Source organism: Rhopalosiphum padi, chromosome 1, assembly GCF_020882245.1.
Source record: "Rhopalosiphum padi isolate XX-2018 chromosome 1, ASM2088224v1, whole genome shotgun sequence".
In the NCBI taxonomy this organism is placed as follows: Eukaryota; Metazoa; Arthropoda; class Insecta; order Hemiptera; family Aphididae; genus Rhopalosiphum; species Rhopalosiphum padi.
This window is the reverse complement of record NC_083597.1, coordinates 80158928-80180050: the sequence shown is the minus strand read 5'-3', so window position 1 is coordinate 80180050 and position 21123 is coordinate 80158928. Positions and strand designations below refer to the sequence as shown.

The window sequence follows — 21123 nt, the reverse complement described above, 5'->3', positions numbered from 1 at the left end:
ATTGCTCTGCGAGTAATTACAAATATTCAACATTGAGATGATGTACTGTCTATTATTTAAAATTGAAGTAAAATAATTTGAATGACACAATCGTAAAATTATACAGGTCCCCAAAGCCAAATCACAATTTTTTTAAATTTATTTATTAATTAAAAGCGTTAATTTACATGTTCGTATAATTAATTATATAGTATTTACTGAGTTAATACAAAATACAAATTGGTATATTGTATCTATTGATACCTTATACATCTTTTTGCTAAAAATTTAAACAATGGTTACTTTCTGGAGTTACGAAAATCAAATAACTTTTCTAGCTGCTAAGTTCATAACACAGCACCATTACGCGTATAGGTGTGGTATACGTTTTTGATAGTAGCCACCTACCTATACGAATGGATCCACTAACATATAGAATGGTGAGAGGGGTATAGGAATCGTTGTGTAACCGTGTAAAGAACAGTTAAGTTAGGTAGGAGTGGCCGTGACGTGAACAAAAAAAAAAAAAACTAAAACGAGAGAAAAGAATAATCATTTCGCTTTTCTGCGTGATACGCGCGTTAGATCTGTCGGTTAGATAATATATTATATATACGGCTTTTTGGATTTTCTGCCCAAGTGACTGCGTGCTAGGGAGTCAGGAGTAAAAATACGTCTAACTATAACGAGGTTTCTGACTTACGGACCGATCTCATGTGTGTATATGTGTATAATGAAAACGATGTGTGGTGTGCATGTGTGGTGTACGCAACAGTGTACCCGGAGGGATTAACATCGTGTCGGTACGTGTGGTTCAGTTTTCTTTAAAAATCGCAATAGGACATGTTGTGCGTGTGATAGCGGGTGAAATTAAACGAGAGACCCGCGTTGTTGTTCATCGGACCAATTTAAATATAACCGGATTTACGTACAATAATGGTACACAATATACGAAAACAAACATCAATACCGTTCGACAACGATTTTCGCTGAATTTTTACTGCCCGAGGTTTCTGATAGCCTCCGAGAGCGTATATAATAAATACAACGTACCTATAGTTTACCGGTGTCGTCAAATGAGATGAAAAAAAAGAAGAAAAGCCACGAGTAATTGATATGGTGAAATTAAATGTATTGGAATGGGAAAAATACCGAAGAAGTATTGCCATTTGTACATGTGCGAGCAGGTCAAAAGAAAGAAGAAAATGTGATAAGGGAATAATATATATCGCGCGCACTTGTACACCTTATAGATAGATTTATTCGTATGTTTTTAACCCTCTGACATTGCAATGGATTAGAATAGATTTTCGATGGTTATTTATTTCTCGAGACTTACACTGCACGTCCATTATAGGCCCTTTGTGACGCTCAGTATGTATAATCCAACTTCACTGACGAGAATTCGCTTAAGGTATTTAACTCATCAAAAATGTAATTTTTCATAGCGCAAAACAAGCAATAAATATATTTAAAGTATTATTTTTTTTTTTAATCCAAATTTAATGAAACATATAAATAGCTTAATAGTAGTAGTTGCGACAAACGAATATAAAACTAATCCAGAAATGTATTTTAAATTACTTATTATATTAAAAATAAATTACAACAATTCTTATACCGTTTAGATTTTATAAATTTATTTTCTTAAGATTTAGTGAAGTAAATAAATTACCTTAACAAATAATATAAATTAATATATACAAACAATATAAAGTCCGAAATGTACTATATTAAAATACCCAATGTTTTAAATAATTTTGATTATAAAATTACAATAATAATATAATAATTCAAGACAGTTAGTAAAATATAATTAAACAATATAAATTGATTTATACAAAACAAATCTTGTGATAATAAATTAATTTAAAACAATTCGTGTTTTTAAAACAACAAATAAAAATCACGCTGAAATACTTATTTACCTATACGCAAACATTTATCAAATATTTAATATTTTTTTATTATTTTCAAGACGAACAATAAATTTAATTATTATTATTTATTTATTTTATTATTTTGTTGTTTTATGCATATAAAAATTTAAAATCTTAAAAAAATACACTAATAAAATAAATAACATGATTGGTCCAACTAATTGTAAGTATACCAAGTTTGAATTTGTGGGTGTTAGATTTGTATATATATTATATATTAAGTAGACTACAAAAATAAAAAAAATTAATTTTTATAGTTTTTGAAATAATTGTTTCTGTCTTTTCGTTTGACAAAAGTTTACAATTAAAAACGATCTGAAAATGATATTCATCATCAAAGTCACAACGACCACATTTAATAATAATAATAATAAATAAAATTAACTGAACTTAGTAATGAATTCAATTCAATTATTCATTAACTTTCAATTGAAAATGTACGACAAAATATATCTAAAAAAAAAATATTGGTATGACATGGAATTCTATCGTTAACTAAATTAATTTACGATATACAAAATATATTCCGCATTTCATTCTAGTATAACCAGCTTTCAATTAAAAATGAAATGTGTATATACCCACAAATTGAAATCTATATAATAAGTTCAATTTTAATTAATTAAAAACTTCGTTTTTTAATCTAAAACAAGTCACAAATAGATGAGTTGATAAATTATTTATATGATAGAATTTTAGGTAAATTCTTCTTACAAATAATTTATTTTCTATTTAATTTTTAAAATATTTCCTTATTTACGATTCGTAAATCAAATCAAATAATATATTTTAATTTTGTTGAAGGTGGCCAATTGGGAAATTTCTCAAACAAAATAAAAATTTAAATGATCAATGACTTTGTAACTCTATGGTTTTCTAATTAAAATTCAATATTTACACATTAAACTGTAGAACCTTTGCCATTATGAGTAAATAAAAGATGTGTGTTACGTACAAACGAAATCGTTTCACGGTAAACACATATCCATTGACTTAATTCATTAATAATTGAATGCACGTGATTTTTAAAATAGTAAAGATATATATTTATATATATATATATATGTGTGTGTGTGTGTGCGGTTTTAAAATAGTAATGAGAAATATATATGAACACTTTAATGCTTTTATAAATGAAATGTAATTAAAAACTACAGAAAAAGGCTTCGCAATAAAAATTATTGACGTCATTACATTTAAGTATAAATAAATTGCATATGTGTCTATTCTCTATAGGATTATCATTTGTCACAAAGGCGGCCCTTGGGTATAAAAATCATGAAGGTAAAGGAAACAAATAAAAAAGACCACTGGCGTACAATGACGAAAATGATTAGACAATTGATTCTATTCGTGAATAATAAAATTGGGTTAGTATAACTGTAGTACTGTACCTATACGGTTTTCAGCATGTAATTTTAAATAATATACAGTATTATTACTCAAAAGTTAGATAATTATTATATATTGTATAATTCAATTTAGTAGATTATTTGAAAAAATGTAGTTCTTTTTACTCACTTGTAATAAGATAAAATTTAGTGAATTTAAATCGGTGTATTTTAGCTCACAATTAAAATATGGTGTGTTTAGACATTAATATCTACATTTAAATTTAGGTATAAACATCCTACACAGTTAATTCAGTGTCATTGTTCATAATCTCCAACATTTTTAAACAAACGGAAAATATTATAACAATTCTTATTTCTAGTGTTAAAAAATAAAATTAAAAAAAAATAAAGTTCGCACGTTTAGAATAAGAATAAATAAAATGATGTTTTTAGTTTTATGATTAACGGTCCAGGATAAAGTTTCTGAAATAAGATAAAAAAAAAGCATTTATATGGCATACAAAATATAAAATACAGCAACGTATAAAATATTTAAGAGTTGAAAATATATTTTATTTTTTTCTGTTAAATAAAAAGAGAAATATACGGATCACGTTAGTCAGTTGTATAGGTACTTAAACATTTCTGTTATATTATATTATTATCGCTATGCGTATGTACGTTGACGCCCAATTCATATACATAGGTGTAATAACATATATATATATATATAGGTATATACGTATTATGTGTTGCGGTCTGGCAGACCAACGAATTAGAGACGGACACTCTCGTTTATACAAGTACAATAACACTGCACAGTGCCAAGTACATTACGACGACCACTGATACGTATTTGAAACAAAAAAAAAAAAAAAAACAAAAAATAATAAAAAAAATAGTACAAACAAGTTTCCGGGGGCTTAACAATTTTACACGGCCGTTTCACACGAAAACTGCTAAAATCAGCACCGGCGGGTCCGAATTAAACACCGTAATAATTCACCAGCAGGTACCTCTACCTATAGTTTATGGCGATATAAATATCTGTTTGTGTGTGCGTGTGGCACCAGTGTCTGGTTAATAGGCATTAAAAACGTCGAGTGTCAAAATGTATACTGCGCCCGTAAAACCGTTGCTTTATGCTAATAATGACGCAGATCAGATGATTTAATATTATATAATATCATTACACTGTAGTAATATGATAGTGTGATGTTGTACGTTGGCGGGACGCGCTCTCGACGGGATTTCCAACTGGTCGCGTCCGCCGACCGATTTCGAGTGGCTGTGACTGTCGTGCCGGGTGTAGGGTTCGCCGCCGCCGCGGTTGGCGGAGGATGTTTGAAATTAGCCGCAACAAAATCGTGCGAACCGCCGCCCAAGACTTGCACTCGAGTCGGCCCGTCGAGTGTGTACGTTGTACCTACACATATAATATTATGACGTATGATATTATTATATAGGTACTCGAAACGCACATACAAACGCCTCCACATACAATATAATATTATATTATTCTCTTACCGACTTTTGAAACCGTTGGCGAGCACAATAAAATACATATTATACGAGTATTATATAATATTAGGTATTGTTATACATCGTGTTGAGTTAGCCGTTACGGGGGTTAACAATACACCAATAACACGATTTAAAGTCCAACAGAAAAATATTATTCGTATTATATGCTTCTAAAAATTTAAGATTTATTTTTTAATCTGAATTCAAAAGTAGTTGAACAAACGATATTTTTTGCTGTTTACTAGAAATTGTTACTCAAGTTAAATACATTTTCATTAACTGTAAAAAGAATATTTGCCAGTTTCAATATAAAAATAAACCAAGTGTATTATAATTTTTCCATTAAAAAAAAATATATATATATATAACCATCAATATGTATGTATATATATAAAATGCTTTCAAATCCGATTACTTTCATAGTTTACAACTTCAAAGTACAAAATATTATGCGAATAAAAAAAATATGAGAGACGTGAACTATGTCAGTCAACGTTGGTTATTTAAGTTTGTAGCTAATCTACATAGTTACTTTTTAGACTATTCGGTATAAAAACATGCAAATGCATCAACGTCGAGTTTTAATAGGGTTACCCAATAACTACTGCCACAGGCTTGGTAGAGTTTGTTATTGTTGTTGAAACTAGAAAGGGACAAGTAATTTTAGATTCAAGTTAGTCAATTTAGTAGTCGATCAAGCCCTTCTAGACGGCTTAGCAATGGGTCAATTATTTATTTACTGATGTATATTCTGAGATTTTAGATCTTTACGCATATTTATTAACTGTATTAAGTTCAAAATAATATGCAATTAATATATTACGTGTATTAATACATCGTTATCAGTTCTATAAAATATTAATTTTTACTTTTTAGCATTAAAAAAAATAAAATATTTGTTAATTAAAATATTAAATACATAATTTTTTAACATAATAATATATTTACTTGATACACTATTTGCAATGTGCATTAATTTATAATAAAACAATGGATCATACATTTTATATATTCATTATGCGTTTAAAATTATTATTATAATATATTAATATTTTTAACGTTAGCTTATTTGATTATTTTTATCTCGTGTTTTTTATCACTTATTACGGATTATAGATTATATTTTATTTTAACCAAAACATCAAAATAACAATGCTATTCATCGTCTTCACGAGTTACAAGTGTTAGTGCAGTAAAGGTATTTCTTAATTTTTAATCTTATAAAAGGAATTTCAGGAATATAAATGAATTACTTAACTCATCATTCGAATATTTTTCGTTTGATAATATGCCAATGAATAATATTATTACAGTAAAAATGTTTTATTATTAGTATTATATTGTATGAAAATATACAGTTATAATTATTATACGTTTTATTTTTTGTTTATTATTATGTATGAGATTTTATTAATATAATAACAAAAATGTTTCATATTAAGTTATATTTTATATTGCAATAATAACTACATTAATTATTATTATGATCCTTTGTACCTTATTAGATTTCATGATGGTCAATGTGTTAAATACGTAATAACTAATAACTAATACTAAAAGAAAAAACATTCTTAAAAATTAGAAGTTATACACATTTAAATTAATATTATTGATTTGTATTTGAATATCTAGGTTAATATTTTAAAATATGCTTACAAACCGTTCTTATTTCTTGTCAAAACTATAATATCGATACTTGTAAATAAAACAAAGGTCATGTAGTCTACAAAATAATTAACAACTAAAAAGTAACTTACGTATTGTTTGTATTATGACTTATTTAATATCTGGTAAAATATTAAATTAATATACAATACATTTGTTTATGTAAAGTAATATATTATAAATTATAATATATATATAAGGTATTTGAAAACTCATTAATGTAGAACTTAAAAAAAATAAATAAATTAACTTATAGTATGGTGTAGTGTACGATAAAATACTCAATATTCTGTAGAATCTTAAAAATGCTGTAATATAATATTATAGTGATTTAATTTTTCGATTCTAAGTAAAGAAATGGAAATATTGATTTTACAATGACGTGAGTTTTTCCTTCGCAGATAAGATTTTTGATTGTTCTTTTTATATATACTAAAAAATAATTTCCTTTAAAAAAAAATTATAAAAACTCAATATTTTCTATTATGGTTATCAAAATTTGTTATAAACTTAAAACTAACAAAACAAATGAATTATAATTAATAGTAGTTATGTATTTTTAAAAGACTCATTCACATTCATTCCTAACATAAACCATTTTCATTTTCATTTTTTTTTCTTTTTATGAAATTCAATAAATAGTAAATTTATAAAATATATAAAGCTTATCATTACTTAGGTTTTAAAAATTATTTAGTACTTATTATATTATTTAAAACCTAAAGTGGAACAATTTTTAAAATTTTTTATACGTGTATAGATATTTTTCTACGGTAGATTACCTTGTTCATTCTCATATAAAATAAATATAATTAAATATCAAATAATATATAATATTATAACATTATAATGTTATGATATATATATATCATATATTTTAACAAAATAAGATGATTTATGAAATTAAAATACACCAATAGTCTAAAATTCTCCCAAGTTTCCTATAACTAAATGCTAAATAAAAACAAATCTTACTTTTTATGAATATTTGGAGTTTTTTCTTTTACGTCTGTGTAATTTTTCATCTCAGTACTTATTCTAATATATTTTAATCATTCTAAGTTTAATTTATCGTTGGATTTTGTGGTTTAAATCCTTATTTTGGTTTCTTTTACATATATTTGTATATATAAGAATAACTAGAATAAGTGTTGCAATGGGGAAAGTCTAAGTGCAATGTTGTGTATTTTAGATTATAATACCATACTTAAATGACTTAAAAATGTAGAGATTTTTGTTTTCAAGTTATATTCTAATATTTTTTTTAAAATTAATACCAATATAATTTTAAATTATGAATATATTTTTGTAAACTCTCTTGGATATTTATCATCGTAGTGAATAAATCCATTACATTTTTTTTAAAAACAATATTTTAGTTTTAAATAATAATAGTTTTATGTATTACAATTTCCTGTTATGTTTGTTTCATTCATTAACTTTTTCAGATATTAATACGTCTTTTAAAATTATGATTTATAACTAAATTCATAATTACATGTACGTACATCTATTATAATAAAATTTTGTGTACTCTAAAAATAAAAATGTATCATTATTCCTAAACTTGAGATAACTTTTAATATATTAGTAAAAATATTTGGTATTATAGGTAGTATAAATAACAAAAAAATATACTTTAATATTTTAGACATACTATAATCGCGTAAACAAGGACAAGTAAAATTAAATGCTTCGAAAAGAATTTTCTCAGTAAAATAATTGTGATTAATACTTATATTAATATTAATACTTCATTTTTTTTTTCTTTACAGCGGATAGGTACTGCCCACGGAGAAGAACTTCCATATATGTTCGGTGCTCCAATGGTAACTGATGGCATGAATCATTTTTCCAGAAATTTTACAAAATCAGAAGCTTTGTTGTCTGATGCTATGATACTCTACTTAGGAAATTTTGCAAGAACCGGGTAAGTACCCTTGCTTTGTAATCTCCTATCAAAATCATTTTTAATTTCATGAACAAAATATGTTTGTTGGAATATTGAAATTCTTATGTTTTGAAATTTGAATTTCTTTTTTTTTTCCAAATAAAAATTCAGCTGACACTTTTAAATTGAAATATATATTTCTTCGGAAAAAAAAATATAAAAATATGAAAGTGTTACTAAATATTATGACAATGACATTGGTAAAACCATGTAAAATATGGCAATATTTTTACTTCTAAGTAAAAAGTTTAAAGAAAATCCTGTAAGAACATATATTATTAGATTTTAGAATTGTTTGTCCAGAATTTAAATGGATTTATTAATAGTTTCATGTATCATATAACTGTGTTATGTTTTTATGACTTAATCTATCATACCTTTAGGCTTTAATATTGTGGCATGGCAACATCCCTTTTCATCTTACCTTAATTATGAGTTGACAGCTAATAATTGTTAATAGAGTATCAATAAATTATAGGTAGTTAATTATTAAATAACAGTGTACACATACATGTTATACGATTGTACATATTTTTTTCATTTCACAACGTGCATAATTTGAAACAGTTTCAAATTATTTTAAAATTATTTAATTTTAATTTCCGATGAGAAAACTTTTTATTCATGTCATATGTTTTAACTTTTAATTGCATTTAACAAAACGTTTTGATCAGTTATTATCATAATTAACGAATTGCATTTTAAATGCGTATTACATTATTTACGTTTTAATTTCATTTCATTTATTCCAATCTAGCTGTATTTTATTAAATTTTACACGTATTTATGGTTTATTCGAATACTAGTATACATCATAATATTTTAGCTTCAATCATATTAAATCACAAATATTATCATGTTTAAAATGTAAAAAAAATACAATAATATAACTTTGGGAATGAATTAAATTTATAAAATAATTTACAGATATGACGGTAATAAGACAATTTATAAATTATATATCTGCAAGTAAAATATATAAATTCAATATATTAACTTTTATAAAGGACTGATCAATTTTAGTTGACAATTTAACTCCTTTAAAGCTTCATTTTAATCAATAATATATACTATTATTTTTATTTCATTTTATTTGATACAAATAAAATTATAATTTATAATACAAAAACATAAAAGAAAATAATGTGTTTTAAATTATTTCAATGGTATGACATGTTTAGGAATTTAAGATATTAGAGACGTTGTTAATAGACTTAAAAAAAAAACAAGATACCGTGTAACCCGATCGGAGGAGTTAAAAGCTGTAATATATGTAACGAGCTCAACTAACAAGGCATCTGAAACTTGATCAGGAGTTATGGCGTATTCTCAAAATGTCCCATAATTTTCATTTAACGGTTTAAGAGAAGCGGATAATTTGACAGGATAGAATATTATCACTTGCTATAAGATATACACGATGATTCTATAAGTTTTAATAAGGAACGTTTATTTAACAGTATTGAAGTACATAATATTATATAATCATGAGAACTTCATTAGAAGTTTCAACCCAGAATTTCTCAAAAAGTTTCTCGTCACGTACTAATGTCTAATATACATATAAACATATAATACAAACACATTTTATTCGTATTATTGCATTTAGTAAAAACATTTTTCAAAATAAAATAAAATATTATAATAATTTAACCGATGTAAATAAAATATTATATTATACACAAAAAATAAATACTAATTAATACTTTGTTTCATATTATTACAATATTCGTGCAAATCGATTAACAATTTTCACCAGTATAAATTATATATTAACAATTAACCTCAAGTCTCAACACAATAAAAATAATTGGTGATGAAAAAAATAGATAATAAGGATTGATATCATTCTTAAATAATTTAATTTATATTATGCTAACATAATATTAATATTTGGATTTCAAAATATTTATTTTGATTTATTAGCTTTGTTACGCCTCTAATAAACATGGCTTCCGATCAGAATTAATATTCGAACTGGATTCGAATTAACTTGAAATAAAAATTCAAATTATTCATAGAAATGATTTTCATTATAAAAATATTAACATTTTAATAGACATTTCGTCAGAAACGAATATTTTTTTTTACTTTTTGCAATCTTCAATTTTATTACAAAATTAAAATTAAAAATATAAACGGATTAAAATATTCAAAAAAGTGTTCAACTAATGATTAAGATTAGGAATACAATTACCTGGAAATTTCCCAGTCTTAATAAATAATTTATAAAAATTATTCTATTTTTATTAACCACAATAGTATACAACGCAATAAATGTTTATACTAATGAAACACATATTTATTCGAGTTCTTAATTGAGTATTAATATGATGGATAAAATATTTACACCTTAACTCACTTGAGTATCGTCTTGAATCCATTACTCCACAATCAAGTATGAACACTTGCCCATTCTATACAACCGATTCCGCCGCATCTATCATTTACTAACCTACCATATAAGTATAATACGTATAACTTGTAAGTGCACATTATAAATTAATTTTTAACAATAATATTTTCTGGCCTCACAAGTCTCCTAGCACAGTTTCATTGTAAATTAATTTGACTCTCCTGCCGTCCCTCCATCAGTAGCGATTTATCGTTCATTGTTGTAGAACATGTTATTATTATCTCCCATTGTTTAGCGATTCACGTGGAATCGTGGCGGTTGTGCGGTAGAAGGTGAAAAACGGTCGCTCCGCAAGCTGCAGGCCTCAGGTGATTGTAATATTAAAGCAATACACTATATAGTATATATGTAATAATATATTGTGTATAATATGTGATATGCATACATGTGTATGTACTATATACAGTATAAGTATAAATACACGTCGGATACCCTCGTTGCATCACCCTCCTTCCGGTAAAAAATCAATGCTTCACTTGCCGGAATTCTTTTTAACATAATTTCCAAAAGGATATTAAATGAAAAAACTGTCTTTCGATACACTGTCTTGCCACCACTACATATACTTTATTTTTATTTTTTGTTAGTATTTTTATTTTATTTTTTTAATTCAATTACTAACACATTTTAGATTATTTTCATGGACCCGTGAAAGTTATGAGTGTTCGGAAATTAAGAGATTTGCTCCCTTCGCGGCGGCAAAGGCAATACCACCGATGCTGAGCACACCAATCATATTTTTGTTCAAAAACATCTGCCTCGTTTTGGATTAAAAAAACAAAAGAAAATAAATAAAATAGGGACAAAAAAATATAACACCATCTTGGAACGTTTCCATTAAGAATTATCAGAAATGATTTAACTTTTTGAATTATACTCTAAGAATTCATAAATATGTATAAGTTGTAACTGGCAAAAGTATATAATAATTATTATAATACCAAATAAATAAGTATGTATTGTGTATAAATGTTCAATAAATATTGTATAAACGGAATAGGTGACATATTTATGGTAGTTTGTGTATATAAAAATAATCCTTTGTGGTACTCTTACGTGGTTGGAAAGTTTTCTCTGTGATGTTTCACACAAGTTTTAATAAATTTAAACTCACTTATAAAAATTTTACATCATTTTCGTGGAAAAAAACAAAATAAATTGATCTTGAAATAAATGTATTTTCATCTTAAGACCTGTTCGAAAAGAATTCCGAGTAAAAATTAATAAAGCAATTATTATTGAAATTAAAAAACTTAAAAGCATGTTTTCCACTATCGTTTTGAAATATTAATTATTCTTGATTCATCATCTTCATTGAAATATTGTTACAATTAATCATATGCCTACACAATAATTTTAATTTTATTTTATTAAAATAAATATTTTTTATCTGATTTTAAATTATTTGAATCGCTTTTAATGTTTTACCATGTATATATTTATATATACATGTATTAATACATAATATTATGTTCAAGTTTTATTATTGGAAATTTCTTACAGACAAATAAAAAAAAAAAATATTAAAATATTTTTTGACTAAAATACTAATTGCAAATTATTTAACAGTGCTTGTCTAGCATCTTATGATATTTCAACTCTTTACTTATCCTAAATTAAATAAAAACTAATTAATAGTAAAAGATACTATGCTAAAAGATGTAATTAAAAAAATCTCAGAGCTATTATAAATTATATTATTTATAACATATTAACATCATATCATATATTTTTATCTAACAAGTTTGTCAAAAAGAAAATATATAATTACTATATTCTATAATATTATAGTATTCAATAATTAGGGTAATATTATAATATATAATAATATAAATTTTAATTGTGAACTGAATTATGAATATTTTTAAATTATTGTAATATTTTACGCACTTTTGGTTAATTTCAGATTTATATATAATAACAGTGACTCCATCATAACACAAATTATGTTGTTGCCATTATGTTTGATAATAGGTCAATTTATTCTAATATACTTAAACTAACAAAATTAAATGTAAACTTCTGAACATACATTTGCAATATTACGCGCTTGTAAAACGGAGACAACATTTAATGCTTTTGTAACTTCATTTCTTACGTACTGAAATGAATAAAATAAAAAAAAAATTGAAAATTAAAGTTTATGAGTTGATTGAAATAAGCAATATAGAACAAATTTAACATACATTTTATTTAAAATTTAAATTATATTTTTACAACACTATAAATAAAAATTGGTTTTAAATATTATTGATTTATATATAATAATATGAAACATTTCTCAATGTATTTTCATTATGATGCGTGAACAAGTTTAATTATTTTTTTTTAATGAAAGATGGTATCTCAAATAATAATTTTTATAGTTATGCTTGATAATAAGATTATATTTTCCAATTATTTGGCCTTTTTTTCTGACAATTAATAAGCATGCATTATATTTAACACATATTTCGCATTCTTTCATATAATGATTTATCACTAGTGATGAGCAATTATATATTATTTTATAACTGATTATATCATAATATATTGCAAAGCAAAGCATCTATAAACTAAATTTAATTAGGCCTTTATGGATTTTATTAAAACCATTAAACTAGTCAGGCTTCACGCATTACAAATCCTCAGAAATTGAGATTATCGTTAATCCCTACAGACGTGATTTTATTTAACATATTTCCATTATGGTTAGGCTTAAATATTTGGACAGAGCTCATTTTGAATAATACTTGTCTCCTATATTATTGTTCTCTGGTATTTTATATATAACATTTTTTATTAGTAGTATTTTATTCTTTTGCATAATTTTTTTTCAATAATTAACTCACTTAAAAAATATATATTATATTGTTCTTTAAACTATAATTCATTTAATAATGTAAAAAAATATTTTGTAATTCAACCATTTTAAATTCAGTGATTAAACAATTATCTACAGTAAAGTTGGTAAAATAATAATAACTGAGTTTTCCGAATTTTTGTCACACACCATTTGGAAGATCTCGCAATTTATGAGCTATACAACGATTGATCAATATATTTAAATTAAAAATTCAGAACGGTGTACCTACCTTGCCATTGTAAAAATATTCCTCGGATATTATAATATTATTTAGATTTCTAATTAAACTTTATAGACAGTCGCTTATTTATATAATATGTAAAATATCTTGCGAAAATTACAAGCCGCAACTACTGCGAACAATATCGATCGAATATTTTGACCGTTGAACGGCAGACCCAGGACACCACCCACTCCGTCCGTTCAATCCACTGCCCGGATTCGCCACGTCGTTATTTTCGATATCTCCTAGTCACGCCAATGCGATATATTTTATAACCGGCCGATACGCGTTGCATTTATCTTATTCGTATGCGTATACGATTACATCGTGTAATGTTGGCCGTACACGGAACCGGCGCAATGTGACGACCACAACGGTAGACGTTTTTTTTTTTTTTTTTGAGTTTTACAATATATTATTACAATTTACAACTTAATGGATTGGCATTCGTTGTACAGCGGTAAGTATATTAAATAGCGCTCAAGTCGAAAGCATCGGGAGCAATTGTTTGCGGTGGACGTGCGAGGGTTGTGGAGGGTGATGGCGAGGTCGATAAGGGGTACGTGAAGTCGTTTCGGAACGTCCGCGAATGTTGGGACCAGCGGCAGCAGGATGTGCCGCCCGTAATCGCCCCCGAGCGGACGACCAACGACGGGTCGGGAGTTGTGGCTCGTCGTAATGAACGGCAATTTTTGCGGTTAATTAAAAACGATTTCGATCTGTGTACATTACCCTGCCCGACGGGGTGAACCCTATAAGACCGTCTTCGCCGGTTCGTTCAATATATTATAATATGTACTTAATAATAATATTATAGTATAGTTAGTATACGTATATATATCGCGAGGGGAGGCAAACGAACCTGTAATAAAAGTGAAAAATATAAAAAAACTAAGGACAGAGAAAATAATACTATATCGAGGCTGACCTTAATTACGCGCCGGCGGTGGGTTTGATGAGATAAAACACGACTAATAATTTAATAGGGTTTTGTGCAGTTGACGGTTGTATACGACGAGTATAATAATTATTTTAAACGGGGCGGCGACAAGGCAAGTCGTATACACACACACACACATACATTTATATATTTATATTATCATTATATTATATAGAACTATATTAAATTGACGACAAAATTCGGTGGAATAAAGTATTATGCACATGCGCATTGTATTAGGTATAACTGTATTAGACATTCATAAGTCTCGACTCATAATATTATACCAAACGCTTACGAGTGACTTCAACACGATTGATAATAATATTCGATATACTTACACTTGATTTCTACGGCATGACGTGGAATTTATCGACTATGCGTATGCCTAGCAGATATATAATCTTTCCATAATATAGAATCCGGTGCATACTACTTGTGTTGAAATAATTATTATTATAATAGGTCAGTTACATCCAGTACAAAAATATTCAAAAAGGGTCATAGCCTATTTATGTCCTGATATACCTTTTTTATAACCTATTTGAGTCCCGAAAATATCGAAATCAATAATATGTTAATAAAAAAAATACAATAATGTTTATTTTAATTTATAATATAAAAGTTTCATAACATCATATTTTCGTCATATCATTTATATCAATATACAAAATTCATATGTTTTACATTTTGTCACGATAATAATAATTACAGTTCAATTCAAATATAGTATATACATTTAAATGAAACGTTTATTATACAATTTAATGGAGAAATTTCGTTTTCTTTTTTTACAGAACTTTCGATTTGTTTTTTTAATTATTCTAATTTTAAATGTATTTTTTTATAATATTTTTTTGTAGTATTAATGCTATTAATTAAATAATGTGCCTAATTATTATGATATACCACGATTGGTTTAGATAAATTGTATCTACAAACTGAACTGTTCCCATCCCACAAATAGTGAAGTTTATTATACAGTATATTTTATGAACTATCGATTTTAGTCATTTTAGTAGATAATATCGATGATAATTATTATACAACCAACTTGCGTCCCCAAAACAGGACGCAGGTTACCGGTCAAATTTACTACTCGAAAAACATACCTTTTTTGGGACGCAAGTAACCTGCAGCCATGGAATCGTCACCGTCGTAAATGATGACTATTATTATTATATAAACGTGTAATTTAGTTTACGGTTGTTTTCGTCAACGGCGATTAGCGATTGTACAAGATAAACTCGTAACACCGATCGTGATGAGCTTGTTAATCCGCGACATGTTGCGATGAAATAATTTTTCATTGAATTAAATCATGCGCGAATAAGACGATGGAATTAAAACTGCGCACTTTCACGTGGGTATTTAGTATTTACACAAAAACGTTGCACGGTTACACGTCATCACCTCCATCATTTTTGTAAATTATTATAATGTAAGCGTATAAAACGAATAATCGATATTATATTACTCTATTCTCAATCCTTGAAAATAGTTTCCCGACCAAAGCTGTTTATTAATCAATGCGGCTGTACCGAGGTCGTCACACATCGTAAGTACTTCGCGCACCATTTGGATTTATAAGAATTTTAAATAAAAACGTAATGGAGTAAAATAACAATCAGCGACGAGTGTATAATACTCGGGAACTTATGAAAATATAATGTGTATACTATGTATGTAATCTATACAGAATAGTCCATATTTTATAACTGCCCAATTTTTTATGAAAATTTTTATATTTTATAAAGATTATTTTTTTAATTTAGAATATTTATAAAACTAAGTTTTTACGAAAGAAATATAATTTCTTATTATTTTTTACTGTAATGGATTTTCATTGAAAATAATTGTATAAGTGGAGTAAAAGGCTAAGTGCAGATAACCAACAAAAGTTTTGTTTGTCTACCCTGCTCATTTAAACTTGAAATTCTTATAAATTAATAATTATCTGTTCGTTATTCGATATTAATAAATCAAAATAGTATATTATTTTAATTATATAAACTAAAATAACACATACAGATTGACATAAAAAATCAGTATTTAATTTATACAAAACAACGACTATTAGTATCATTTTTAAAGACCAATTGAGTTTAAAGTCAACAATGAATAATTAGTTTCTAAGGTTCTAAGAGACTTAATCAGTTAGTATCGTGCTGAACAAATTTAGACCTAAGGAAAACTACCATTTGACCACAGTTATTAATCTACATTTTTTTTTTTTACTTAATAATATAAATATTGTTATTAAAAACTTTTTATCGCACTAAATTCATTACCCAATACCCACTTTTCCACCTATCTATTTTGGATTTGAGGTAATTCAGGTAATTGTCTCAAAAAAGCTTACTTCGACACGCAACTAGGTATGTTATATAAGTACTATGTACAGTAGTGAATATACTCACTGTCAATAGTATCTAAATTTAAAGTCTATATGACACGTTATCATCATATCAAATAGGTGAATAGTTTGGCAACAAGTAAACATTTTATTAATTTTAAAATTTTAAATTTTGAATAAATTATAGATTTTATTTTAATTTCTAACTATACATTTGTATGGTCGTCTTCATACATTCTATTTCAGAACTATCTACAACGCTGACAGTTTTAATATCGTTTAGTTTCATTAAATAAACTTTTAGACAAGGTAAACGAACTTAATTTTCAACCATTACGAAGTCAGAAGTAATCATATTAATGTAAATTAATTTGTAGTACATACTCGTATTATATTAAAAATTTAGGGAACGGATTTAAATGATCTAAAAAACAAGAAAAATACCTTAAAAAAATACGATTTAATTCACTTATAATAGAACATTTTTTTAGCTAAATAAATGCTCTTAAAATTATTTTTAACTTTGAAAAAATGTATTTAATAATATAAATTTTTATTCTTAGGTATTAATTATTAGTTTTTTATATACGTATACATTTATTAAGACTATCAGTTTAAAAGTATGTAATATTAGACGTACAAATATGGTTTTACTTGTATTTTCTGTTTTTACCGAATTAAGACAATTATAATTTTATTTGGAATGATTGAAAACAGTTATAAAATAATTCATTTGGTATGATAAAAATAGGCTTTTTACTATAATTCACTGACTTTAAATAATGCAGTTTATCCTTTATTGGATAAAACCATAGTTTTTTTTAGTAAATTATACACTTTTAAAAATTATATTTATTTATACATAATACTATATATAGGTACACGGTTTTGAAATGGTATACAATTCACAAAAGTTTTGAATCTATTTATATTAACAATTAGATACATTAAAGGTATAGCTTAAGGTAACAATTACTTTACGTCAAGTACCCATTAAGTACTGACCTAATGTAAAAATTAAAAAATTAATTATTTTATAATTGCATTTTTCAAATACGTTTTTTTAAGATACTGAAATATTAAATTATAACATTTATCAAAATAATAAATTAACAAAAATACTTGTAAGTAAAAAAATGTCTCACGAACTAAAAATATAATATATATATATGTTTACGAACCGACAATTTTATTGATACTTATACTATTACATGCAATATATACCTATATAAGTAAATAAATAAATAAAATTAAAATGATAACTTATATTTATTATATTATTATAGCAAGGTTTGATGTCTTTTACTGTAGATTTTAAATATTAATTTCCGGTGCGAGGAAAACAGTTGCGTTCAATTTTGGTAGACAATAAAAAAAGCAATATTCAAGACCGAAAATGTTTCATGTTATTCAAAATGAAATCCCTTTTCTTGATAGTTAAAATTTAATTGAATAAAAATGTATAGCTGTTAGCATTTTAAATATATCATTATCTCGAATGATTTCAATCAAATTCGATTAATATTGTCGTTGGACATATTTAAGCCGTCCCGATTGTCGATTTGCTTCTTGTACGTGTTTAATACGAAAACAGTGTAGTAAAAAATACGAAGATCCTTTGCAAATGTTATACTGAATGATAAATGGACCTTTTACATAATAAAATGTTCATTCATTTGGGCGTGTCCAACCTACTTCTTTTTAATACACTGGACACATCGGCTTGCACTTGAGGCTAGTGGTAGAAGGGTTACGATCGGGATAATACTGAAATATACCCCAGGCCTTGAAATTAGAAAACGCTTTTGGGATTTTGTTGTTTGTTTCCAGTAAAAGCTGTAGGGGAGGATAGATGGGAAAAAATGTCCTTATCGGTTGTCTAAAAGACAAATGTGCTTTGTAAACGAATAATATCCATGGTGAATAAATTTGTCTCCTGACATTCGTTTTTCTTGCACGATTATTTTTAAAATTGTATATTTTTTTTCTCCCTCCAGGGATCCCAACGATCACGATGATAAGCCAGATTCCGGATCCAAAGAGCGGAACAGGTTTCGGAGCGTCACATGGGATGAATATGATCCGGTGCATCAAAAGTATTTAGAAATAAGTGAGTAAAATTAGATATTATAAGACATTAAGATTATTATTTCGTTAACTTACCATTTGAAAATTTGAAATGTAGTTATACTTGTCTTATTTACTCATCTCTCATTTGGTTTTCCCAAAACTGTGTTTGAAGAAAACTATAATTATTTATTTATTTTATCATTTCACTTTCTCATCAATTTTACACTATAACAAACCGAAATACCATTCAAAATTGTGAAGCTCACGTTAAAACGAATCCAGCGCTATTGCTTTTCCGTGCATCTAACATTATTATATATTAATACAGAACTAACGTAGCGTTGTCAGAGATCAGAAATCTCTTTTATACGCAATTTTCAGTGTGTAATTGGTTTCCTCTAATGTTTTCAGCTAACATTATTTCCTAAAATAATTCTTGCTTTGGTAAGTTAAATAAGAGATTTAATATTTATTGCCACTGGCACGAAATTGTTTAGACGATTAACTGCAACTATATTTCTAACCTATAAAGCCAACACGAGTGAGATTACTACCATTAAGGCACACAGAATTGTTTCATCGTGTTTACGCCTTATGTAGCTATGCGTAGTATAATATGTTTTATTATTATTTGAATTAAACGGGGGATTTTTCAGAGAATAGTCTCAACTAAATATTCATATCTTAAATCGTTTTTTATTTTTACATAATACATAATAATTTATCATATTTTCAATTTATATTATAATTATTTTGTTTTTATCTCTATTATAATAATATATTTGGGTTATACCAGGACAATTAATTGCTAACGCTCCTATAACCGCGTATAACTATTGCGTAAAAGCTAACTTATAAATTTAATTATCATACATGTCTATAAATACAACGATATAGTACCTAGAACGAAAGTATTGATTTTGAAGTTCCTCGATACACATTAAAAGAGCACCTGCAGCCCCGAGACCTGATACCAAACTCAAACTTACCATTTACTACTACAACCCAAAGACGAATACGCAGTTATTAATATATATATAATTGAATACAGTTTGTCAGTTGAACAGTGGGTGTGTATTATTAGTTTGTGTGATCGACGAAGTTATTTCGACTGAGACTAGGTATTATTAGTTGTCATCCTCAACGTCTTGTGCCCTATAATCTTTATAGCTGTTTGTAAATATCGACAGTTTTGAAATTTCATTTGGTACCCGATACGTACAATAAATATAAACTCTTTGGACGTTTTTAAATATTTCATCTACTTAATAAATTCCATGTCAATAGTTCTGTTAATTAATTTTAAAGAAACATTTTTTGTGTACGTCAATGTCAATTTCCTAAAATTAAAATTGACAGTTTCTTTCCCATTCTTATTCAAAATTATATATTAATGTAAACATGACATTTTTACTATTTCCTTGATAAAATTCATTACATTCTATCATATAGTTATTAATTATAAAATATTATGAAACATTATGTTTATTATTTAGCAAGTCGAGCTATTATTTCACTGCTTTTGTCGTTTCTATTTTTGTTTAGTTTATCTATACATTTATTTTTTTTTAAATATGTTAATTATTATTAGTTTTAGCATAATTTATATTGTAATAATATATTTTATATTTAAATTTAATTGCAAAACCATTTTTAAAAACTATCCTACCGATTAACAATATTCCATAGAATAGGTATATTAAATCCCATTGACTAGTGAAGTTATATTTAAATAATCCATATATAATGCCTTCGTATTCTAATAACCAATTAAGTCGGTAAAAAATACAAATAACAAAAATTATTTAAATATGTACATAATTTTGAATTAAGTTTTTGAAACATATCAACCAATAAATTAAACTCTGTAGCATTTAATC

The 21123-nt window shown here is 26.2% G+C and overlaps 1 protein-coding gene across 3 annotated transcripts in view; it reads left to right on the top strand.

The window, feature by feature from the left end:
* Window positions 1–21123, top strand: part of LOC132918123 (neuroligin-4, Y-linked-like) — a 384793-nt gene that overhangs the window by 354812 nt on the left and 8858 nt on the right. For all 3 annotated transcript variants that reach the window (XM_060979228.1, XM_060979226.1, XM_060979227.1), the window contains 2 exons: window positions 8218–8372; window positions 19171–19283. In XM_060979228.1, coding sequence (XP_060835211.1) covers window positions 8218–8372; window positions 19171–19283 — 268 coding nt within the window. The remainder of the gene's footprint in view (window positions 1–8217; window positions 8373–19170; window positions 19284–21123) is intronic.